A 26,385-nucleotide genomic window follows, 5' to 3' on the forward strand; every position below is an offset into this window, starting at 1 on the left:
ATTGCTCGGCTCGGATTTTAGCCAGAAAAAAGTGTTGTCATTTTCCACGGTCGAGAAAAATATCGTTTCTTGCGGAAAAACGGTGAAATTTCAGTGCAAAAATATAATTTCATAGCTCACAAAACTGTGCATGAATCGGACGAAATCAGCACATTTCTAAGGATCGTTCAGAGCGTGGGTAAAGCCAGGAACTCCTAGCGCAGCGGTGAAATTTCTTCGCCTGGTAATCCAATATGCGAAACATCGGCCCCAATCAGCACCATCGCCAGTGTGACGACGACGGGCGGAAGTCGTCGTAATCGGACATTTCTGTGCAATTTTGGTATTCGGAAAATTGGAGAAGTGAGGTCACCAGACATCCACCGCGGGTGAAAATTTTACAGGCTTTTTGAAGAAGCAGTCGACGGAGATGGAACCGGAAAATTCCACCAAGTACCAGAAACTGGCTGCCGAGTACTCAAAGGTAAGGGAAGGGGGGTAAGTTTTGCTTTGTTTACACGTCCTGCCTGCTTGCAGCAGCGCAAGAAAGTCAATAACGTATCGTATCATTATGCACATTCGCACTGATATCAGAGCGAGAGTCGTCGACAGAGGAAAGGGCGTTTCGTTCGGCTTATCAGTTGTTTTGAGTTTGTGGTTGGATTAAAGCTAAAACAAGCTTTACAAGAAACAGTAATCATTGGAACCCTCTCTCTTTTTGGCATAACGTTCCAACTAGAATATAGCCTGCTTTTTGTTTTAGTGTTCTATGAGCACTTCTACAGTAGTGTGTCCCAAAATAGAAAAAGCGTCAAAAAGTTAACTTGCTCACCCTTAAAATGATAGATTAGGGTCTTAGCAACAATAGTTCCATACATGAAAACTCAATCAAAAAGTATTTAGAGGTTGCACGCATCGATTTTATGAAAAATGGACGATTTTTGATATTCTTACCGAAAAAATGCTAATATGAGTTGAAAAATGAAAGAAATAAAAGTCATCAATCAATGTAAATCATAGTTCTGGGTCCCGCAAACAAAGTTTGGAGGGAGTTTAGGTCATCAAAGCTGATTTTATATATTTGGCAAAGGTTAAAATATCAAAAAATCGCGATTTTTTTACCCAATTTTTTCAAAAATGCTCAAATTATAAGGATTTTGAAAATTTTCCTGCGATTCGCAATTCCCTTATTTTATAGCAAATTTTGTGTAGATTATTTTGGCCGAAAACAGTTTTGAGCTATCTCCTTCATGAGCTGAGATATCGGTATAATAATGATAACACAATCAATGAAAAAATCGATTTTCTTACGTTAATCGATTTTGTTCACTAGTTTCCATGACTACCATGCAATTTAAACAACACACGACAAATGTTTGACACAATAGTACATACAAGTGTACATTTTTGATGAATTTCAAGAATAATTGGGTTGCTTTGATCATTACTGATTCATACTGCATGACAGTAACAATATGTAAAGGTTTGAAGAGTTAATCATCGTTTTATATTTACATATGCTGAACGTAACTTTTCACACCCGGTTTGTGATTACGAAAAGAGTTTTCTTCCTAGATTTCATCTGTTGAACAGATAACAGTAGCAAGTCACCGATTCAAAACTTGTAATTTTGGTTGAAAATTATGTTCTAATAAGTAAGCTGTGCAGCAGAAAGATTTTAACATTGACATCTCTTAGCTTAACACCTCTTGTAACATATTAGGCCAGTCACTTATTTATATTTATTTTTTCTTTAAATAATGGTGGTATCTAAACATCCTGATGCTTTCTGAAATCCAACCATAGCTGCAAATATGTGCACTAATAGTTTGCATTTAAAATCTAATTATATAATAGATATCAATATTGTGTTAAGATTTAGCTTTAGTTAAAATTCGTGAATAAAAAGAAGAATAAATATTCTAATATTCGTAAAAATACCTGAATTTCCATGCACACGCTTAAATTTTTATGTCGATTGGCTAGAACTATAAAACTTTATTTTTTTTCTTACAGTTTTTATTAGCTATTTTATTTTCATTTTAGTTGTTTTCAATGTAAGAGCAGTAGTTCTGGGATAACTATAAAGAACCTATATATTTGCTTAACAAGAGCACCAAAATCTATTTAAAAAGGTAAATATTGTTGAGCGATCTACACATCACTCAAAATATATCATAGAACTTCACACATGGATTTTGATTGTCTGACTTGCGATCACTTATTTATTAATATTTCGCAGCGTGTCACTTTTTGAGTCTTTCTTTGAACCGGTAAGCACAATCTATGTAAAATTATCAATGTCGCCGACGCTATCATAAAAATACAATACGATCAATTAGCAGTACAAAAACAAAAGGAAAATAAACCGGCAATAAAACAGACCCTTCAAATTAGAAGTAGGAAACAAGGATCAGCCTGTACCGCCTCTCTCATTAGTAACATCCCTTTTTCAATCATCCCGATCACGAGACACCTCCTCAGGTAATTTGCAAGACAAAAAGGATAACAGTGATAACACGTGACTGTGTCTGACCGGCGACGACGGCGCGGCCGTTAACAAAGTAGATAACAACTGATTACCTGAAGCTGGCGGCAAAGCAGGCGGACACGCGAAACATGTGCGAGGCATGTGAACGAAAAAGGTCTCGCAGGTATTTTTTAGGTAAACTTAGAATTAAGATATTTTTGTATAAAAACCCTTGTTCAGAAAATAAAGGTAGCATTTTGCACTTGAAACTTGGTAAGAGTCATTTCACTATTCGAACTCACGCGTCACATTATCCGAACGCTACAAGATTAGATAATCTCAACTCTGGAATAGCTTCTCGAACGAGTAGAAGAACTAGCCAGAATCTCGAGATTTATCCGAGATTGATAGCCTTGATTGTGACTTAAAAACCTTTTGGCACTCTGAGCCACATTTTGGTGGCTCCAGAGAGGACGACTCTACTCTGATACCAATTTCAATTTGCAAAATTTCTTTGTAAGCCTACTTAAATAATAAGTAGCATATTGTCTGCGCAATTTTCACAACCACTTCGTGAAATTGTATTTGTAAGCCTACTTAAATTATAAGTAGCATATTGATTGCACAATTTTCACATCCATTTGGTGAAATTGTATTTGTAAGCCTACTAAATCGATTAGTAGCATAACAAAATTTTGAAAAAGCATAGAGGAGCAACGGAAAAATTTGCAAAGTTTCATCAACATTTCGCTAGAAGCGCCCAAATTATTGCTGAGGATTCGTAAATTTAAAACTGAAAAGGCAATGTCTAAGCTTATCAACAACCCAAATGGGGATTGTCGGTTATGCACCGACAAGAATAGCAAAGACAATATGGTTGCTTGCGATGAATGCGATCGCTGGTACCATATCAGATGCGCCAAATTAACTCGCATGCCTACTGCTGAGGAAACCTGGATCTGTGTCAAGTGCATGACCAACCAGGAAAAATGGCAAAAGCAAGGTGCGGCAGCTGAAAAGCAGAATGCCTCACCATCAACGAGTTCGAACCAACAGTTATTACATGAAATGACTAATGCAATAACTAATGCGTTCCAACGCATTAAGGTCGAACCAAATGATAATGCCAATGATTGGACTGTCTATCTCAAGAGGCAGGCTCTAATCAACCTTCCAAAATTCGATGGATCGGCAAAGGAGTGGCCGAAATTTGAAAAAGTTTTCAACGACACAACGCTAGAGGGAAGATTCACCGCCATGGAGAATCTGAATCGTTTGCAGCAGTCTCTAGTAGGAGCAGCTGCAAAAAGCGTTAATCAGCTAATGATGGACCCCGGCAATGTCGCGAATATCATGGCCAGATTAAAACTGAACTATGGCCGTCCAGAAACCATTTATAACGAACTTGTGTCAGAGCTGGCAAAGATTCGTAAGGAGACCAAAACAGCCGTAATCGAAATATCTGAAGCCTTAGACAATCTTGTCAGCAATTTGGAGCTGATCAACTATCAAGATTATCTACGAGATCCAAGGCTTATCGATGAAACGGTTCGAAAACTGCCATATTCTCTTCAAGTTAAGTGGACAGAAGAAAGACAAGTGGCAGGAGCTGTCGCAACGTTGAAGGACTTGAATCAATTTCTGGAACCGCATGCAAAAACCATGCGGATAATGCAACCGTCTTCAATTCATAAGGATGAAAAGAAAACAAATGTTCACGTACACCAACACAACAACAATCAACGGAATAGCTTTAAATGTGGAAATTGTTCTGGTAATCACCGTATTACTGATTGCCAAATGTTCCGAGACATGAGTGCAGAGGAACGCAATGAAGTTGTAGAAATCAAGAAGTTATGCATAGGATGCCTCAGTCCATCTCATTTCCTTAAAACTTGCAACCGTGCACGGATTTGTGGAATAAACAAATGCAACAAAAATCATCATTCATGGCTTCATGACAAGCAACAAGGAATTAAAACGCCACCAGATCCAAATCAAGATCAGAACGATCACTTGGTTAGTCACCATCAGATTAATCGGAGTAAAGTACTCTATCAGGTGATTCCTGTGACATTATACAGCGGATCCAAATCAGTTAACACATATGCTTTTCTTGATGCTGGATCATCCGTTACACTGGTCGATCAAAGTATCGTCAGTAAGTTGAAGCTTCAAGGAAAAAATGATCCACTACAACTAACATGGACACAGGACATCAGGAAGGATGAAGAAAACAGCATGAATGTTGAAATATCCATCAGGGGACCATCCAAAAAATGTTACACATTGACAGGTGTACGGACTATGAAAAATCTACATCTACCAAAGCAAACGGTAGCATACGAAGACCTAAAACAAAAATATACTCACTTGGAAAACTTACCAATATCTAGCTATGAAAATGCAAAACCCATGATTCTGATTGGAATAAAACATAGCCATTTGTTAGTTCCGCTAGAACGGCGAATGGGAAAATGGAGCGAACCTGTAGCCGCTAAATCAAAATTAGGGTGGTTTGTTTTTGGAAATATATCTGATTCAAACCAAGATCAATACACAATGATTCATCACGAGGAAGAGATAGATGCACAGATGAAGTCAAACTTTTCGACAGATGATCGAAAATTCGAAGATGAAAAAGAAGATCCAATATCTTTTCCTGATGAACCAATAAAGGAAACTGAATTCCAACCCGCTGAGAAGCCAAGCGAAGTTGAGATTCTTACCAGTTTGAACCAGAAGCCCCCAACCAAGTCAAGTGTTGCGCAGGAAATTAACGCAGCACCGGAAATTGCTGCTGATGCTGATGTTTCCGAACCAGAGAAGGATTATAAACTCATGGAAGCTGATCTCATTTCCAACGATAGCAGCACCCCGAATGTGGCTGTCTGCTCCAACATTTTTTACAATTCCACTCCCATCCAGAAGCAGTTTGAAGTCAGTTCGGAGAACGTCAGCCAAATCTCCTATTCGGACAATCATCAGGCTGATGAAAATAACAGTGCGATCACGGTGGGTGATCAATCGATTGTCAAGGAGACTACCATTGCTTCTACCTCGGAACTTTCGAAACCTCCAACAAAGCCTGTCAAGCAACAGGGAACCAATAAGAGAAACGACATAAGCCTTACTGTCAAAATAACAGAATCATCTGAGTTATACTCATGTACAGCATCTTCTGCTCTCAACACGACCGATGATGCAAACACTATTTGCAAGTTTAACAACATTTCTTCAAATTCCGAATTAGAGTACAATTCCACCGCTACTCCCACTAATATTTCTACAACGGATACACTCTCCACGGTGGTCAATATGCTGGATCTCGCATCGACCCTCACATCGAAGGAGAGGATCATGGACAGCAAATTAAATGAGTCAACCACTATAAAGGAGGAAGCTATGCATGTATCAGAGAGCTATCCTGAACATTCACATAGTGTTAACAGAAAGTTTTCAAATTGGGGAAAACGAAGAACTGTGAAGCCTTTACAAAAGAAAAAGGTTAAGACAAATGCATCTGGATCACTGGGACAAGTTATCCTGGCTACAACAGCTTTGTTATCTCTCTCAAACGCCATCAGTATAAAACCAATTGAGGAAGATGGATTAATTTTCGATCACGAAGGCACGTGCCTTATAAAACGAGGTTCCTGGAATACCAACATAGATACCGGAATTTCACCAACTCAGGATGTCGACTTGATTAATTGTATCCATCGAAATTTAACAACTGCATTAGCCGAAATGGAAAAGCAGACAAGGGACGATACCATTCATCAGCTGACAGTATCTATCGGCCATCAATGCGACGAAGCAATCCAGGAGATTCAACAAACAACCCGACGACGTCGAAGTAAAGGAATATTTGGATTCCTAAAAGATATATTCTTCGGCGGAGACGACATTGATGAAGCAGTAGAAGCCATGAGGATCGAGGAAGACAGCAAGATTCATCATGTATCTGACACGGTACAAAAGGTCTACGAAAAAACACAGCTGATGCATAAACAACTACAGGACAAAATTAGTAGGTTATATGAAGGAATTCATTCTTTAGACCACGGCAATTCTTTTTACGACTTTGAACTTTTACATGGCAGGTTGATGGAAACATCAATGTTAGCTAAAGAAATGATTGAAGAGATCATTTATAAATATCGAAAGCTAAAAACATTTCCTTTAACAATTAATGAATTGGAAAGTATAAAACTAAATATTTCAAACTCATTACCGATTGGATATAGATTGTTAGACCATTCTTTAGCCATAAAATATGAAACAAAGATTGTACAGGATACCATTGTTATTAAAATGCATACAGTTCTTATTAGTAAAGAACAGTTTGAACTATTTCATGTCATATCAATTCCAAATGTTGCTAATAACTCAAAAATTATGGTATCAGATCAACGTATCGCTTTGAATTCTCAAGGAGAATATTTTTATCCAACAGCAGATCTAACAAAAATCAATGAAACTCATTTTATTATAAGCCAACCTGAAATAATGCAAAAGCCTGATTGCATAGCTGCAGCATTACAACAAGTAAAAAGTGAAGAAAAATGTACCACAATCAGGTTACCAATTAAATATGCAAAACTAATCAAATTGGCGAAGATCAACACAGTATTATATTATACAAATAATCCAAAGGAAATTGTTATTCATTGTGATAAAACAGTTATTTCTCCACCATACGAAGCTGCTATTGTAAATATGGATTCAGATTGTAAAATTAAATCAAATTTCAGAACTATCTATGCTAACATGAAAAACGAATCTAAAAAACCATGACATTTTTTCAACCCAGAGCGACAATTAAAGTAAATGCATATATTCATACTGTTTCTAACATGCAAAAGGAGAAACTAGACGGTAGTTATGATGAAGTTGATGATATAAATGAATTATTCGATGAAAATCCAAATTTTAACTACTATCATCCTTACTCATGGATTGGAGCAATAATCATTTTGATTTTTATACTAGGTGTAGTAATATATTTCAAATGTTTCCGAGCGAAACAATCTGTTTCCCATTTGCCGATTAATCGTAGAAATAATCATAATAAAAGAGTCCATATAACAGAAGATGAATCAGAATTATAGACATTTTTTGGTAAAACTATAGGGTAGTTTTACGAGGGCGGGAATGTCGCCGACGCTATCATAAAAATACAATACGATCAATTAGCAGTACAAAAACAAAAGGAAAATAAACCGGCAATAAAACAGACCCTTCAAATTAGAAGTAGGAAACAAGGATCAGCCTGTACCGCCTCTCTCATTAGTAACATCCCTTTTTCAATCATCCCGATCACGAGACACCTCCTCAGGTAATTTGCAAGACAAAAAGGATAACAGTGATAACACGTGACTGTGTCTGACCGGCGACGACGGCGCGGCCGTTAACAAAGTAGATAACAACTGATTACCTGAAGCTGGCGGCAAAGCAGGCGGACACGCGAAACATGTGCGAGGCATGTGAACGAAAAAGGTCTCGCAGGTATTTTTTAGGTAAACTTAGAATTAAGATATTTTTGTATAAAAACCCTTGTTCAGAAAATAAAGGTAGCATTTTGCACTTGAAACTTGGTAAGAGTCATTTCACTATTCGAACTCACGCGTCACATTATCCGAACGCTACAAGATTAGATAATCTCAATTCTGGAATAGCTTCTCGAACGAGTAGAAGAACTAGCCAGAATCTCGAGATTTATCCGAGATTGATAGCCTTGATTGTGACTTAAAAACCTTTTGGCACTCTGAGCCACAATCAAAGTAACCCAATTATTTCTGAGAATCCTTAAAAATGTGTACTTACGTAACATAACATGTCAAACACTTGTTATTTGCTTTTTTTGCATGGTAATCAAAGAAACTAATTAACAATAACAAATAACATAAGAAAACCCGCTTTTTTTCATTGATTGTGTTGTCATTATTATGCCGATATCTCAGCTCATGAAGGAGATAGCTCAAAACTGTCTTCAGCCGAAATAATCTACACAAAATTTGCTATAAAATAAGGGAATTGCGAATCGCAGGAAAAATTTCAAAATCCTTATAAGTTGAGCCTTTTTGAAAAATTTGGTGAAAAAAATCGCGATTTTTTGATATTTTAACCTTTGCGAAATATATAAAATCAGCTTTGATGACCTAAACTCCCTCCAAACTTTGTTTGCGGGATCCAGAACTATGATTTACATTGATTGATGACTTTTATTTCGTTCATTTTTCAACTCATATTAGCATTTTTTTGGAAAAAAGGCCTAAAATCGTCTATTTTTCATAAAATCGATGCGTGCAACCTCTAAATATTTTTTGATTGAGTTTTCATGTATGGAACTATTGTTGCTAGGACCCTAATCTATCATTCTAAGGGTGAGCAAGTTAACTTTTTGACACTTTTTCTATTTTGGGACACCCTATTCTACAGTTATTAACTGAGAGCTTCCTCTGCCAATGTTCATTTTGCATTTGTTCCTATATCGTGTGGCAGGCACAAGATTATCGAGTAAATTTCCATTACGAGAAAGTTCCTGAACCAATCGGAAACGCAAAAGCAACTAGTACGACGGCGAATACGAGCAGCTAAAAAACGAGAAGAATACAGCATGGACGAGAAACACTGTACGATGACGAATCGGGCGCGTTATAGACAGGCACGGAACAGTCAGACTTCCGGAGGAAGAACGAGATCGCAGAGCGATGGAACAGCTGTACCATGCTAAAGATACACGGAAGCTCTACGAGAAGCTGAACCGCTCGGGCAGAGGTTTTGTGCCACAAGCTGACTCGGCAATCTGCTCACGAGCGAGCATGGAATGATGGAGAGGTGGCGACAGCATTACTATGAGCAGTGCACCTATATGGCGACGTTGCAAGAATCGTAGGTTGCGCGGTAACAGATCTAGGAATACGAACGCGAAAGACTTCCGGCCTTGGCTGCATATTAGGCTGGCATCAGGAAGAGAGAGAGTGTGTGTGACACTATGCAAGTTGTAGTCTTGTACGGCGAGCAAAGATCCTGTACCGTGACTGTGCCTAATTCCGTTCACTTAAGGCGATGAACTAAGTCTAATAGCTGTAGAAAATACATGTTCTGCATTTAGTGACTGTAATTGTGCAACGCTGTTCCATTATGTCTCTATACTTCTAGAAAAATATAATCAAGGTTGCAAGCACTCCACTTTTTTTGAAAATGGCCGATATTTAGAACAAGTTGTTGTTCCTTATTCCAATCAGTATGATCCTAATTCCGTTCACTTGTGTTCCTAATTCCGGTCACTCCAAGTAATTATCAAGTTGACAAAATAATCACATTATCATAGGTTGTTATAGCTATATTTATATTTTATATGTCGAAATACATTTATTTACTTATCAAAACATGTTAGTTCTATAATAATTTGAAGTAATAACATTGGATTGTTTTAATGTTGTTGCGTTTTTGAGAGCTTTCTGGGAAAACTACAAAATTCCACCAGACTGAAACAGTGTCGAATGTCGCGTCAAAGTCGGGTCAAATTTTATCGAATGTTGGACCAATGTTGGGCCCACATTGCATAACTGTTGGGTCTATGTTGGGTTTGGAGACCAAAATAAAAACAGGTCAATGATAGGTTTATGTCGGGTTTGAAGTCATCTATAAATTTTAAACCTACGACACCACAATTTATGCTTGCTAGCTGGGGTTACCAATAAATGATATGAACCAAACATCAATCGTCTGGGAGCCTTGACTGATGCTGGAGTTGGTTGTATCGATTGTAATGCAGATTTTTTCATAGTTTCCTTTGGATTTATATGGTGATTGGAATTAGGAGCAAGTACAACCTGTAGTATCCTAATTCCGGTCATGTGCCTTTTTCATTTCTAGCATCAGGAGTCTTCTTCGAAAAGTTGATTTGATGTTAAATTTATAAAAACATGTCCTTTATTGTTCTGCTTTGGTGCTATTTTGATTGATTTTGTTAATATTTCAATGAAAATACATTAAATGTATAAATTGATGCAATTCACAGGTCCGCAAAAGAAAAAAGTAGAATGGCGGCCGATTGAATAATTAATGGCATTTAATGTATTTTCACATTAATACACAAGAAACCCTTTAACTTTTTGATTATATTCTGGCGTGGACATACTTATTGAAAATTACAAAAATCAATTTGCTAAAGATTTGCGACAATTTCGGCAAATACTCAGTGTTTTGATTCGTGTGAACGGAATTAGGAGCTGATTGAAATTAGGCGCGGCCACGGTACATCCAAAGCGAATGACGACATGATGCTATGGATTTGAAGAATGGGTCACTTGAACAGCCATAGTTTGAAGCGGATCCATAGCAGAAGGCATCGATTTTGTGGGCTCCACCATTTCAACGTGTGCAACGTATCTTCAAGGAAATCATAGTCGTCAACCATTCAAAAAGCGATGAAACAAATCAAGCGATGTCCTTGAATTGATCCACAACGATTTGTGTGGCCCAATGGAAAATGTGTCCATCGGTGGAAGCAAGTATTTTTTTAACCTTCATCGATGATGCCAGTCGGAATACTTTCGTGTACTTTCTGAAATCAAAACAACTAGTTCTGGATTGCTTCAAGAACTTCAAGGCGTTAGCTGAAACACAGGCGGAAGACGGATCAAACGATTGCGTTCGGATAACGTCTTTGAGTAGGTGAATCAAGAAATGGAGAAGTTTCTGCGAGAATCGGGAATCCATCATGAGAAGCAGGTTTCGTACAATCCGGAGCAAAATGGCCTTGCGGAGAAGATGAACCGTACGGTGGTAGAAAAAGCTCATTGTTGTTTGATGTCGACCTGGCAAAGCGATTTGGGCAGAATCCGTAGCCACGACCGTGTTCCTGATCAACAGATCTCCTACTAAAGGCCTGGATGTAACTACCGAGGAACGATTCACTGGTAGGAAACCAAACTTTTCGTAGTTGCGAGTGTTCGGTTCGAAGGTGATGTGCTACATTCCGAAAGTGCAACGTAAGAAGTGGGATCGAAAATCTGAAGCAGGCGTTTTCTTTGGAAACAGCGAAGTGTTTTTGAGTGAGAAGGAGGTTCCCTGGAAACCAGCCAGACGGGGCCCGACCATGAGCGTAAACCGGAAGATTTTGGGCCACGACATGAATGAACCGTCGACACGAATGAAGCAATCCAGGCAGAAGACCTGCCAGTACCGATGAAGAAACTGAAGCGGAGACAGATTACGACAGTGCGAACGATACGATTGTGACGATGACGCCTACAACGCCTGCGCTTCCTCCGCAGCGTGGTCGGGCGCCGAGAGGAAGCGCCGAATCCCTGGCAAGTCCCAAAATTTTAATTTGTCGTGTAGTACTTTTCCTGAAAACCTTTTCTCACCCTGTTTATGTGAGTGCAGTGTATGTCGACGACTTCCTGCTATTTTCAAACATTAAAGAATGTCTTGAAGTGGGAGCTTCGGAATGAAACGGACATGAATAGTTTCGTAGCACTTTATTAACGACCACACTGGTCGGAGTCTAGTTAACAACTGACTGTTAAGAAAATATGACAACTATGGTTGTCAAGGGTAACTAACCCCTCGGGGCAGGGGCGATTGCCTACTACACTCAGCGAAAAAAACTAGCGAAATTCATCGAAATACCTTATGAAAATTTGCTATAACTAATTCTTATGGATGCCATAAGAATACCTTATGAAAATTGATCGTGCTTGCTATGACAAATTTCATAAGATAGACTTATGAAAAGAACAAAAAAATCTTAAAATGATGCAGACTGGATTCGATCCATGAACGTCGGGATCACCGAGCCCGTGTTTTATCCACACGGCTACCGACGCTTGAGAATACCATGTTGCTAAACATAAATAAAAGCCAAGCTGTGAGACGATTTTACGTCATAGCGTGACCTTATGAAATTCATCCGAATCATTATGAACTATTTAAAGGCCGTTTCATAAGTTGGGCCTTATGGAAATCTTAAGGTTATTTGGCTGAGTGTATGTCAACACCCCCTCTCAATCGACCAACCGGCGACCTCCGCGAACAGCGAGAACTTCCCTTCGGCACCCCTCGTCATGAGATTGGTTGTTGGATTCCTGAGGTTTGTTGGTCCACTCATCCAGGCACTTCCGTTGTGCTTCCAGTCCCACTGGATCCGCAAAACCTCCGACGATCAACTCGCGATTTACCTTGCCCTCGTGAGTCTTGCTTCCCCCTCTGGCTCGAACTTGGCTTTATCGGCTTCTGCTACCAGAGCCCCTCCGGTAAGAACTTCCGCAACGCCCTACGCTTCGTGAAACAGCCGAGGTAACTTCCGATCTTTCTCCATCATGACACGTCCAGTTGATGCTTTCGGTGCCACACCGGTGATCACTTCTGTCTGCCGCTTGGAGATTACTTTCGGTCCTTCACCAACACGACTCGTCCAGTTGATGCTTCCGGTGCCACACCGGTGATCACCTCTGATACGCCAGCCGCTTGGAGATTCCATTCGTCAAACTTGCTCTTGTCGGTTGCTTCTTCCGAGACCACACCGGTGAGCATCTCCGACAAACCTCTTGCATCCGAGAATATCCGCATTCCGCATATGGTCACTCCACTGCACCGCTTCCACGTAGCAACCGGATGTTGCAGGTTCTTCGCGCTGGTGCCCATAACCTCTTGAAGTGGGAGCTTCGGAATGAAACGGACATGGATAGTTTCGTAGCACTTTATTAACGACCACACTGGTCGGAGTCTAGTTAACAACTGACTGTTAGGAAAATATAACAACTATGGTTGTCAAGGGTAACTAACCCCTCGGGGCAGGGGCGATTGCCTACTATGTCAACAGAATGGGTCAGCCACGTGAAAGATCGTTTGATGAGATAGTTTCGGATGAAAGACCTAGTGCAAGTATTAGGAATGAGCATCACACAGGAGAACAATTCCATGATGTTGGATCAGCAGCGGTATATTGAAGATCTGCTGCAGTGATTTCGGATGACTAACTGTAATGCGAGTCCGAGTCCCTGCGATCCAGCACAGAAGCTACCAAAAGTTATGGGTCTGCGAACTACCGAAGAGGAAGACAAGATGAAGGATGTACCAAATATACTATATTAACCGAGGGGCGATTCACTGTACTGCGTTACTGATTTGAAAATACACGAATGAAAAAAATACACAAAAATGCATCAATACACGACAAATTCAAAAATGAAATAAAAATACGCCACATTCGAAAAAATACACCAATTCAAAATAAAAATGCAAAAATGCTTCAGTGCACGGAAAATACAGTAATAGTTCAAATTCGATTAAAATGCACAAATACGGTAGAAAGCATTGTTCAATACACGAATTCGGGAAAAATACGTTGTTATTGTGAAATGACATGGAAAATTCAGCAGATGTTGATGTTTTCAAACACCGGGACTGGACGCCTGACGATTCCTGAAGCGGGGAAGGATCCAAACTTCCGGAACATTCCTGAGCACAATCCTTCAACAAACTCCACCGGGAAGGTTTTGTCACGGGGTTTGCAGTTTTGCAAATTTCAGTTTTGATAATTTCAAGATTAAATCTTGGTAGAATAAAAGTAGCAAAAAAAAGCAATTGTGTTGAGCTTATGCGAAGATTGCCGATCGTGATGCTGGAGGTAGAGTTTGCTAGTTTCCCGGATTACATACGACAGGAATCACTCCGGAGAATGATGGAAGGAAGGAAGGAAGAGGAATGCGTGCAGAGAGTATTCGGATATTTTATCCAAAGCAAAGGATAATGATAGTTTTCTCCCGAGATTGCTCCAAAGCAAATCCAACGCATATTATTCCCTGTGAAATTCCATCGAGGATTAATTCCAGGTTAATTCCTAGGGAAATTCCTCCGAAGATTTCTCCAATTCTTTTTCTTTTGGTGTGAATGTCTTTCTTCTTGGAGGGAATTTCTACTAAATAAATTTCTCCGAAAGATTCCTTTAACAGTATTTTTTGTGGTAATTCCCTTTGTAATTCCTTCAAGAAGATTTTTTACAAAGATTGCCCCAAGAATCCCTTACGTAATTATTTTTTTTTTATTTTCATTTCATTCACATTCGTTGAAATAGGCACACCGGGATTTCCAGTTGTGCATTCAAGGTTATCCTCCACTGAAACTGCTGATGGAATTCTTTCCGGTGCCTATTCGGCTATTCCTCAAGATAATTACAACGGTGTTGCTTCAAGAATTCGCAAGGCACTCAATCAGAGTTATGTGAGGTGTATCCCCAGAAATTCTTTCAGTAATTTCCTCTAAAATTTCTCCATGAATTCCTTCTTCGATTCCTCTGGGAACTCCATGTTTCAGATTCTTTAGGAATTCCTTTTCAAATTCCTCTAGGAGATCCTTCCGGAAGTTCCTCCATAAAATGTTTTAGAGATGCCTCGTAGAATTAATCCATGAAATCCTTCTGCGGTTTATGCTAGAAAAAAAAACTCGGGAAAGAATCAAGAGAAATTTGCGCATAAATCCTATAAGACATCCCAGACTCGTTCCCAGAAGGGATCTCTTGAAGGAATTTCAAGAGAGTAATTCTGGAGGAGTCCCAGAATGCGCTTCTGGAGATGTCTGAGCAGGAACTCTTGGAGGAATCCCTTAAAGAATACGTGGAGAATACAGAAAGTATTTCTGTATGAATCGCACAATCAACTTTTGGACGAATCCGCGAAGGAACTACCGAAGACATTCCAGGAGGAGCTGACAGGGGCATCACAAGAGAAACTCCTGGAGGAGTTTCAGAAAAAGTTCCAGGAGTTATCTGAGAAAAAATGCAGGAATCCCAAAAAGAACTTCTCTAGTAAGTCCTCAGTACCGGAGGAATCTGTTGGACCGAACCTACCGAGTACCCAACGAAATGCAGCGGACAAGTTCCCAACCGGCGGACACAAAGAACCGGACCAAGACCGAGGGACTTTCGGGAACTCGCGTAACGTGATCGGAAGATTAAAGCAACGCACGTACGATCTAACACGTCCTTTATTGACTACGAGTTAGTGGTGAACTGAACGCACACTGCGTTTGGGAATTCAATGCTTTCTTCTTCTGTCTTCTGCTGTTAGGGTGGCTCATTAGTACACACTAAAATATTGCTCATCACAACACTCCTCCTCAATATTTAAAACATTTAACAGCTACAAAACCTTCTTCTCTACATTTTATCAGCAACAAGTTAATCTTTTCTTTTTCTCCCTCACTCTACCTTATCTTACTTGGCTCTGAAAAGCTGGCCTGTTCTCTACTACTTCTATTGATTTTGCTATTAGCATTACTTCTCTCCCTGCAATTGTCAAATACACTTTCACTTTGCTGTTAGGTCGCAATCATTGGTCGCCAATGCTATTCCCACTATATAGTCCTTCAAACGCTTCGGAAGTGCTCCTCTGGTGCTTCGCTTCGAACCTTCTTCGACATTTGGCGGATCTTCTGATGTGTCATAGTAAAGATCTTCTTCAAGTTCGTCCTGATTCGTACGCTCCTCCTGAATTCGATGGTCGATGATCGCTGGCTCCTCCTGAATCTTGGTTCTTCCGTTCTCCAAGCTGACTTCCACGAAACCGGTGTTTCTGACCTTTGATCCTGGGCGTTCGAGGGAGCCGTTCTGTAATTCTAGAAATCGAGCATCGCGGCTTATTGTTAGCTTATCAGTTTCCGGATCGACGAATCGGTAAGCTTTCCGGTCACTACAATATCCCATGAATACTAGTTTTTGAGATTTAGCATCCATCTTTGTACGTCTGACGTTCGGTATGTGCACGTAGGCCAAACTTCCAAAAACTTTCATGTGCTCCACGGAAGGCTTTTCCCCAAACCACTTCTGGTACGGAGTCGTGTCCACTGAGCGGGAGGGCAATCGATTCTGTACGTAAGTAGCAGTCATCACTGCTTCGCCCCAATATTTCTTAGGCAATCCTGCATCAAGAAGCATACACGACGCCATTTCTTGTAATGTGCGATTCTTTCGCTCTGCGATCCCATTTTGCTGGGGAGAGTACGCCGCCGTGAACTGAGCTTCAATCCCTTCTTGTTCGTAAAACAACTTCAGCTCATTGTTCACGTACTCTCCACCACCGTCTGAGCGAATGACACACGGTGCTCTGCCAAATCGATTTTTCACGTGTGCCACGTATTGCTTTATGCACCCGGCCGCATCAGACTTGTTCCTCAACAAACATACTACGGTATACCTCGAAAAATCATCAATTAGCGTCATGAAGTAGGCATATCCCCCGGGAGTAACATCCTTCACTGGTCCACAGACGTCCGTGTGGACCAAATCACCTACTCGCTTGGCTCTGCTTTCTGAAATATTCGGGAAGGAATTCCTGGGCAATTTCCCCTTCAAACAATCCTCACATACCTGTTTTATTCCGCAGTCGTGCATCGCAAGTCCGGTGACCAATCCTTCCGCTTGAATCCGGTCCAGAACTCTCGGGTCCCGATGCCCGAAGCGACGATGCCAGGTGTGAGGGCAATTCTCGTTATGTCGCATTCCCTCACTGATCCTAGCACTCTCCGGTACCACCAGCTGGAACAGATTGTCGCTGGCCTTCGCTACTGCAATCACTTCTCCGTCGTCTCGCACTATTTCACATTTTGCTTTCACAAATTGCACTTTCAGTCCTCTTTGGGTGATCTTCCTCACCGAGAGTAAGTTACTGTCCAAGCTCGGAATGTATAGTACTTCCTTCATGACGATTTCACGCACTTCGCCATTTCCATCCACACACGAAATAACCCCTTCACCAATTCCGGCGGCGGCCGTAACCGATCCATCAGCCAGCACCACGTTCACACTAATGTCTTCACTCAGCTCGCGGAAGAACTTCCGGCTGTTGCACATGTGGCTGGAGCACCCACTGTCTACATACCAATAGTTCTTCTGCCGCTTGCTACCGACACTGTGTCACTTTTCTTCGAGCTCTTCTGCTCATCATCACCGCACTGCTGCCAAAGCCGGCAATTCCGCTTGAAATGCCCCGGCTTGCGGCAATGATAGCAAACCCGCTCCTTTGGCTCACTTCGCGATTTCATCACTTTCTCACTTACACCCCCACGTTCAACGCGACGCTGATGTTCATCCTGAAGCTTTTGTTTGACCAACACAATCGTCTGGTCCGCGTCGGGTCGGCTTTCGAGAGCCGTCACTAAGCTTCCGTAGGAATCCGGAAGACTGCGGAAGGTCATGGCGATCTTCATCGGCTCATCCAACGGCAACCCCGCGCACGATAGTCTGTCAAATAAATTCTCAAGCTCAAACAAGTGTTCTTGCATATTGCCACCATCACTCATGTCTAAGCTACACACTTTCTTAAGCAATGCCCACGCATCTTTAGCACAAACGGCATCCTTCACTAAACTTAACTGTCCGTCGTCCACAAATAGCACTATTGTAGCCAGAGCCTTTTGGTCTTGATTGGTCCAAGCCGCTGTCACCGGCTGAGGCTGAGCATCGCCGACAGTATGCCAAAGCTCTTCACGCTTCAGCATCATCGTCATCCGCAATTTCCATGTCTGATAATTGTCGTTGCCGAGACGCGGCATGATATATTTCTCAGACATTTTTCAGCTATTCGCAAATTAATCCGCACAACTAGCAACACTTCCTTTGTTCCAGTCGCACACCGTCGATTTGAGAGCCACGGGAAAAATACTCTCACCCCTCTCACCACGGCGGGATCGAAATCACTTGATGCTAACACCACTACAGTCACAAATCCACAGGACGCTTTCTGCTCTGCCGACCGCGTGAAAACCGCGTGCCGCTCACGAACTTCCGAACCTGCAATTAACCTCAACTAACGGCTTGCCGGTCGAAACCGATCGCTTTCCCCCAGAGCAAAATTCACAAAGCACAACTTTTTCGCTTTTCACCGTTCGAGCTTCAGAGCATCACCGCTCGAGCGATTTACGTCCACTTTTCACTTCTTTCTGCCACTCGTCCCCGCGCACTGGGCAGGCAACAATACAATGGCCACGAAATGAAAATCAGCTGCTTCTCGAAACTTCCGTCACAAAACTGGGCGTCATAACCTGTTGGACCGAACCGACCGAGTACCCAACGAAATGCAGCGGACAAGTTCCCAACCGGCGGACACAAAGAACCGGACCAAGACCGAGGGACTTTCGGGAACTCGCGTAACGTGATCGGAAGATTAAAGCAACGCACGTACGATCTAACACGTCCTTTATTGACTACGAGTTAGTGGTGAACTGAACGCAACCTGCGTTTGGGAATTCAATGCTTTCTTCTTCTGTCTTCTGCTGTTAGGGTGGCTCATTAGTACACACTAAAATATTGCTCATCACAACAGAATCTCAAAATCGCTGCTCAAAATAAACTTTCCCTACTTCTTTGTTTTCTCGAATCTTCGGTCAGGAATGGTTGTCAGTTTTGTCAATAAATAATGTTTGAGATTTTGATAAAATGCAGCATATCTCGGATACTTATTCAAAACGACGTATCAACATAGGATTTGCGTGTATTATACGTCGTTTTGAAAAAGTATCCGAGATATGTCAAGCCCCAAATGCAAAATGTGAAAATCGATTTAAAATACACATTTGTTCGAAAAATCACAGAGAACAGACATCCAAGTCCTGTTCCGAATCTGTGTAAGGAATTTAACGGCCATTTGAAATCGGCAACTCAAGTGGCAATAGCGTGGCGCTGCAATCGGTTAATTTCCCATACTAACTTAATTCACCACTTGAAATGTTTCAATTCACCACTGACTGTGGCAATATGGTGTTTGGTGGCGTTATTGTTGTCATCGTGTATTGGTTTGCAACCTTACTCAAGTAAAGATTCAAATCCTTACACAACTTTCCGAATGAAATTTGTTCTAGCCTGGATGTCTGTTCTCTGTGGAAAAATGCTCAATTATTGCATAAATACATATCAATTCCATTTTATTCAAAAAAGTGCAGAAAAATGCAATAATACAAAAAATACAAATTAATGCACCAAAAATACACCAATTCGATTTTCAATACACAGGGCTGCATCGAAAATACATGAGTGAATCGCCCCTCGATATTAACAATATAGGTCACTCTTACGATTTTTTGGCGACACCTTTTTTGTGAATGTGGCGCCACCAAGCGTCAGAAGAGGTACTACTACACACTAAATGCATGTGCCATCCGAATGACGTTTATTCTGTCGAACGTCATTGCATGGTGGGGATGCCCATTTCTTGTGAAATAATCGATTAAACATTAATCGATCTTTTTTCAACTACTCAAATTAGAACAAATTTTATTCTCTTTTCTTGAACAATTTCTGGCGTATATTATCGTCGCAGCACCAGTTGTGACTCGTACGACATGCGAAGTTTCAGATGAGAAGTAAATTTGAACCGATAAACGTTCATAACAGACTAAAACACAGACGACCCAAATCGAACTTTCCGTTAGCGAGTAATGAACGGTATTTTCTCCGGAAATTACACAAGAATCTCCTTGTGGGATCCTTTTAAGAATTGCACCCTGGATTTTTTTTCTCCAAGATTCCTCCTGAATCTTTTGGGGGATTCCTCCTAGAAATTATTCTTGAATTATTTTAGGAACTCCTTTCGGGATTGCTCAGGGAAAGCGTTCCAGCGTTCCTCCTCCATCCTCCAAATTTTTTTTATCTGGGATTACATATCTCCATGAATAAAACGCAATCAGTGAAGTACTAGATTTGTAGTATAATGATTTGTATAATGAAAAAGTAAATTCTCCAACTGCAATAAAATGGTAACTGCAATAATGGTAACAAATAAGCAAGGATTTTATGACTGTTTGTGTGATTTGATGCTGTTTGAGCAAAACTTTGGGTGACTGTGTTGTTGTATTATTATTATTATTATTATTTATTAAAGACTGTGTTGTTGTATTTTCATTTAATGCAACTTCAACAACATATTTCCCCAAAGTTTTGCTCAAGCAGCATCAAACTAGGCTAAAAATCATAATACCCATGAGTTTGCACCGTTTCAATGCAGAACCGGAGAGTTTAGCATCTCACCATACAAAAACCAACTCATTACTACAAAACTAGTAATTCACTTATTCCTTCTGGGAATTCCGGAGAAAAGTACTTCTGAAGACATTCCAAATTTATAGAGATCTCGGAAGGAATCACAAAAATAATTCCTGGAGGATTTCTGATACTTCAAAGAGGGAACTTCTGAAGGAATCCTGGAAAGATTCCTCGAAAAATATTAATTAAATTTTTCATATAAAATCGCGTTGGTGATTTACAAAGTCACTTTGGAATTTCTCCGAATTTTCAAAAGGAATTCCTTGAAAAATCCCAGAAGACTCGGTGGAAATTCTTAAAGGACGAAGTGAATTCCAGGAGGAACTTTTGGAGAAATACTGGTAGAAATCTCGGTAGAAATTCCCAGAAAGGAGGAATTTTTGAAGTAACTCTTGGATAAATCCTTGAAACAACTCCTGGTCGTTCTTGGAAAATTTTGGAGGAATTACAGAAGGAACTCCGGGAGGTATTCGTAAAAAAAACTCCTGAGGGAATTGCTGAAGGAGTTGAGCTTCTGCAGGAATCCAAGAAAAACACCAAGAAACTCCTATAAGGAAATCCTATAAGGAACTTCTTGACGAATACTAGAAGAGAATTCTTGAGGATTCCTAGAATTAATTCTTGAAGGAACATCAGAAGAAATTGCTTTAGTAATTTCAGTAGGAACTCCTGGGGGTTTCTCGAAGGAACATCTGGAGAAATTTAAGAAAAAAAAACATTAAATCAATCTCTGAAGGCACTCCTGGAGGTATTTCAAAAAGAGCTCCTGAGTGAATCTCAGAAAAAAACTAGAAGGAAACCAAGGGGAATGACATATCCTTTTCTAATCGGAAAATCCGCATATATCCGTTCCTAACCGTCGCTAACCGCTGCTAACTGAGCCGCAGGTGTAGTTAGATGTGATTAACGATGATTAGCAACGGATAACCCAACAACGGATTTTTCCGGTTAGCAAAGGAAAAGAAAAAACTGTTCCTTCTTCGTTGGAAAATCAGAAGGAATTCAGAAGGAACATCTGAAGGAATGCCTGACTTAATTTATGGAGGATTATCATTCCTGCAGCAGGCGAATTTGCTAGAATATTTTTACTAACTGAAGTTCACCCAGAAGCACATGACTGTATATTTAAAAATAATGAGCTTTGCAAGGATTTCGCGATGATCGTGTAAAATTTACATTTAATGTTCAATGTTTAATGTTCAATCCAGCACAATGTTCACACATCCAACAACAAAGGAAACCGATTAGACCAGTATTCGAATAAACTCACAGTTCACTTCGGAAGAACAACGAAATTAATCGAAATTAAATTTGCGGGTTCTATTCTCAGGTCTGGTCCCGGAGCTCATTTTTTGTAAGCACGGAACGCTCAAACGTTGAAATTTCGTGCATCTGTTCGTTAGCTTGTGCAATTTGACGTGCATTTGGTTGGTGATCTTCCGGATTTTTGTAAGCTATTCAATCCGATGTATGTATGTCAGCGTGGACATTAAGAAAGATTATATTTAAAGCCATTGTCAAAGAAAAATAGCAACCACCAGGGCAAAATATAAGTTAATTTTGAAGGTGAAAATTTTAAATTTCGTAGTGAAACGATTTCGGTGACGTTATTGTCGGGCCGCCACCAAACCGGACTTCGCACAATCAAGTTGCGACGCGACCCAACTCGCGACGTTTTTTTAATCATGTCAAAAGTAGTGCGCATCCTTCCCGTTGTTGTCAGCCACACAGTGCACTAGATGCGAAACAGTTGCGACACTTGTGGACCAAGAAAATGGCAATTTTTGATTGAATGTCGGTCTTGATTCCAACCGGATAGACAATACAATGAGGGAGCATTCAAATTCTTCTACAGATGTATTCGTAGATGTCATCTAATGCAATATAGCGCATTTAGTTCACCACTGGACTATCGCACGAGTTATCATGAGTGCGAAAACGTAAATTAAAGTGCGTGATTGCAACAAATCAACTCGGTGTGTTCAGAGCACTTATTTAGCATAAATCAAACAAATAGTGCGCTGAAGACATAAACTGGATTTGATGCAATCGCGCACTTTTTTTAACGTTTTCGCACTTATAAAGACCGAGTGCGCAGTCCAGTGGTGAACTAAATCAGGCCAAACATGTCTAAAGGTCCAATCTGCAGAAGAGAGGCTCTCTTTGGTTTCCCTCTCCTTCGTTAATATCTCAGCTGTTTATTTGAATTATGATTGTCTCCTTGCATAGAGCAATGGTCAGAACGATCGTCTTTTGATTTGTACTGCAAAAGTAGTTGAAAAGTGTGTCATTGCATTGTAATAATTGAAAGAGAAAGTGAACAAAGAGAGCCTCTCAAATGCAGATAGGACCTATTGAAATGTTTGGCCTGAAATGCGCAATATTATTTTGTTTGTGTATATTTTAAATCGATTATTTATTATTCGATTATTTTGGAACAAAAAACTTTGACACCCCTAACATCTTTTTTCAGAAATGTCACCTTGCACGGTAAACAAAAATTGATCAAAATACAATTATTGACTTTTTCTGACAGCAGGCGGTGCTGTAATCATTCGTAAACGGCGTCTCCATGTCGTTGTATGTGAAAATACGAAGTGACCTATATTGTTAATATAGTATATTTGGATGATATTGCTAATGCAGTCAACTCCATGAGCATGAGCACTTTCAGTGGAAATTCCTGGTTAACCCCGTTGGATGGCAGCAAAGCGTACTTTGCGCTATCTCAAGGGAACGCTCAATACGTAGCTGGTGTATCAGAAGAAACCAGGCAGTCTTTTCGAGGGATTCAGCGATGCAGATTGGGACAATGGACTAGGATACCAGACGATCGGTAACAGGATATGTGTTCCAATGTGCAGGCGCATCGGTATCATGGAGTTGCAAGAAACAGCCAACTGTGGCGCTGTCTACCATGGAAGCCGAGTACATGGCGTTGTCTGCTGCAACACAAGAAGCTGTATGGAGGTTTCAGCTACGTACTAGGTTCCGGAATAAAGCGACGCTTGTTCATTTCTTGAACGATTCCTTGACTGAATTTTACACACATCGAGATAGCCAGATATCCCAAGAAAGTTCATGCGATCTGCGTACTATCCATAAGGCGGAGAATATTGGTAATCGTAGTAATCTATTACTTTATTTGGTTAGTAATAAAGATCATTCTGTTATATCATCTGCTACAAGCTAGACGTGTTTTCAGACCACAAATCTGTTCCAGGATGCGTGTTTAGGGTACGAGACCATTTTACCAGGGAGCCTATTTGGGCACTTTCCGCTTTAAATCAGTCAATTTCGAACCAATTGACTGCAATTTTTGACATCGCTGCAAAAGTGGGACATCTCAAATAACAGTTCGCTGGGACAACTAGTAAACCATAAACGAACATTTGTAAATCCTGGCAAGTATAGAAAGCATGTAGTATTGAAGGATACTATACTCCAAATGATATCTAGAAAACGTAGTGATACACTTGCCTCCTCTTTCATTCATCTCTTCCTCGTGTTGGTTTAGGAGAGTGAATAAGAAAGAAACAAGCTGATTACGCCAATGGCCCACTGCACGAATTTATGCTGGCCTGCTTATTCTCACAGAAAATTTGACGTTTGAGCGGTGCCGACACCTCTCAAACGTCAAATTTCGTGTGAGAGTAAGCAGGCCAGAATAAATTCGTGCAGTAATCCATGGTATAGGTACTTATATTTACTGTGATGTGTATACATACAAGTATTAGTATACACTAGCAGCAAAGCCACGCCTACTGTAATTATCTGAATGTATTTGATTCATTCAATTCTATGCTCTTTACAGTTACGAGCACAGGCCAGCGTCTTGAAGCGAGCCGTTCTGGATGAACAGAGCAAAAGCGCCGCCCTTCGAGAATCCCTCAAGGAAAGGGAAGCAAATCTACGCAAATCGGTCCAAGAGGTGGACAGCTTGGGCTTTCGGAACAAGCAACTAGAACGGACCGTGGCATCCCTACAGCTGGACCTGGAAGAGCTCCGGAAAGCCAACACCAAGGGACACAAGTCCAAGAACTCGTCAAGCATCAACGATTCCATAGCAGCACCGATGACGACGGCGGACACACAAGTGATACGAGAAGATCTGGCGAAAAAGATCGTGGAGAACTCGCAGCTGATGATGCAGATGGAGGATCGCAATGCCGAAATCAAACAGTGCCAAGTGCGGATGGAGGGCCTGAACCGGGAACTGCAGCAACAAGCCGCCGTCGAGCAGAAGCTCCGAAAGGAATTGGAAGCTCTGGCGCTGCGGAACACCGAACTGGAAGCGAAGATTTCCGAGGCTGCTAGCACGGTTTGTATAAACAGGGGATAGGGCTGTCTAACGAACTTAATTCAAATTTCTCTTTCGACAGATCGGAAGCGAAGACGGACTGAGTGTGACAGCCGACATGGAGAATCACTACAATAGCACTAGTAATCACTTTAGTAGCACATCGAATCCAGCGGTGACGGCAGCGACGGAAGGCAGAACCAACAACCAGACGAGTTCCGGCGGTGGCGGCGGCGGCAACGGTGGCAACTGTGATGATAGAATAGTATTTCTCGAGAAGGAACTAAGTCACTGGCGGGCGCAGTACGAGCTGCTCAAAATCGAAACCACTAGTCAGCGGGGGCCATCGGTGGACAATGCACCGGAGTTGGTGGAAAAGTAAGTGACATTTTGACTGATTGATCGTTAAAACAACTTCACTTGTCTACTTATCTTTGGTCCTAAAGGAACTCGGAAGACAATCAGATTCAGAGCGAGCAGCAATCACGGGAGCAAAAGCTGACTGACTGTTTCACGAAGAGCATAGGAGAGCTATTTCATGACAAGTGCAGGGCGGAATCGAAACTGGCATCGCATTTACTAGAGGTGAGTATGGCGGTGGAAGAAGAGCAAAACGTCAGTGTATGTTGAAACGCTGTCCATGTGTTCGATGAACATCTTACACGATAACTTCGGTATTACTGAAGTGGGTCATTGGACTCATCATTGTATAAATTCTATACTTTTAGTCTCAAAGACTGCAATCTCATCTGGATATTATGAAGAATCGATTACAAGAAGGCGAAGACACCATTCGCGACAAAGAACACCGATACCACATCATCGAAGATGAACTCGTAAGTCCCATTCGTTATACCACAATGTTCCTTTTCTGATCCACTTGCATACCCTCATTTCTCAGGCCCGCACCCGCCTAAACTACGAAGAACAGATAAGCGTCCTCACCGAACAGGTGGTAAGCCTAAGCGAGCAGCTGGCCAGCTGCAAATAAGACTAGACTAGCTTCCCCGTCGAACTAGCCCGAACACTCAGCCACCCCAAAAAAAAGTAGTGGGTGACCCTCGTTTGTACGAAAATTACTATAACAGCTGCTACTACACCAGAGAATACCATTGATTAAGTTGATCTAATCAAACAGTGGTTAGCTATAACCCGTAAAGTCTTCAAGCGCGAAATAAAAAGTCGAGTGGAAGAATGAATATACCAAGCATAGGTAACTAGTTGTTGATTTGGAAACGAACTACGCATTAGAGCATTCCTACTAGCGCCGCCAGTGCAACCAATCGCGCGTAACTGTTTAATTATAGAGTATTATAACGATTTTTTTTCTCCGTGTTTCTTTTTCTATGCTGTGTGAATGTCAAAGATCAAATTACTATATCAAGAAATTTGTGGATGAAATTATTGAATGACGAACAATAGAAATAAATTGTGCAGATTATTGTGTTACTAAAAAAAGACCCGGGACAAGGCTTTGGAAACTATCACAAATTCCTTGCGTGTCTTTCTTTCCTTTTGTTACTTATGATTGAAGCTTTAAGGCCAGACATAAGAAGAGAAGGGACACTGATGGTATAGTGGAAG

At 40.8% G+C, this 26,385-nt stretch overlaps 1 protein-coding gene across 1 annotated transcript; it reads left to right on the forward strand.

The window, feature by feature from the left end:
• On the forward strand, positions 1-26,259 carry LOC109430017 (protein phosphatase 1 regulatory subunit 21). Its single transcript, XM_029874351.2, has 6 exons — positions 1-463; positions 24,316-24,822; positions 24,884-25,179; positions 25,248-25,386; positions 25,530-25,637; positions 25,703-26,259. Exons 1-6 carry the CDS (start codon positions 410-412, stop codon positions 25,790-25,792), a joined length of 1,194 nt encoding a protein of 397 aa, XP_029730211.1. The 5' UTR covers positions 1-409; the 3' UTR covers positions 25,793-26,259.
• Positions 26,260-26,385: the final 126 nt, after the last annotated feature.

The sequence above is a fragment of the Aedes albopictus genome, chromosome 1, assembly GCF_035046485.1.
Source record: "Aedes albopictus strain Foshan chromosome 1, AalbF5, whole genome shotgun sequence".
In the NCBI taxonomy this organism is placed as follows: domain Eukaryota; kingdom Metazoa; phylum Arthropoda; class Insecta; order Diptera; family Culicidae; genus Aedes; species Aedes albopictus.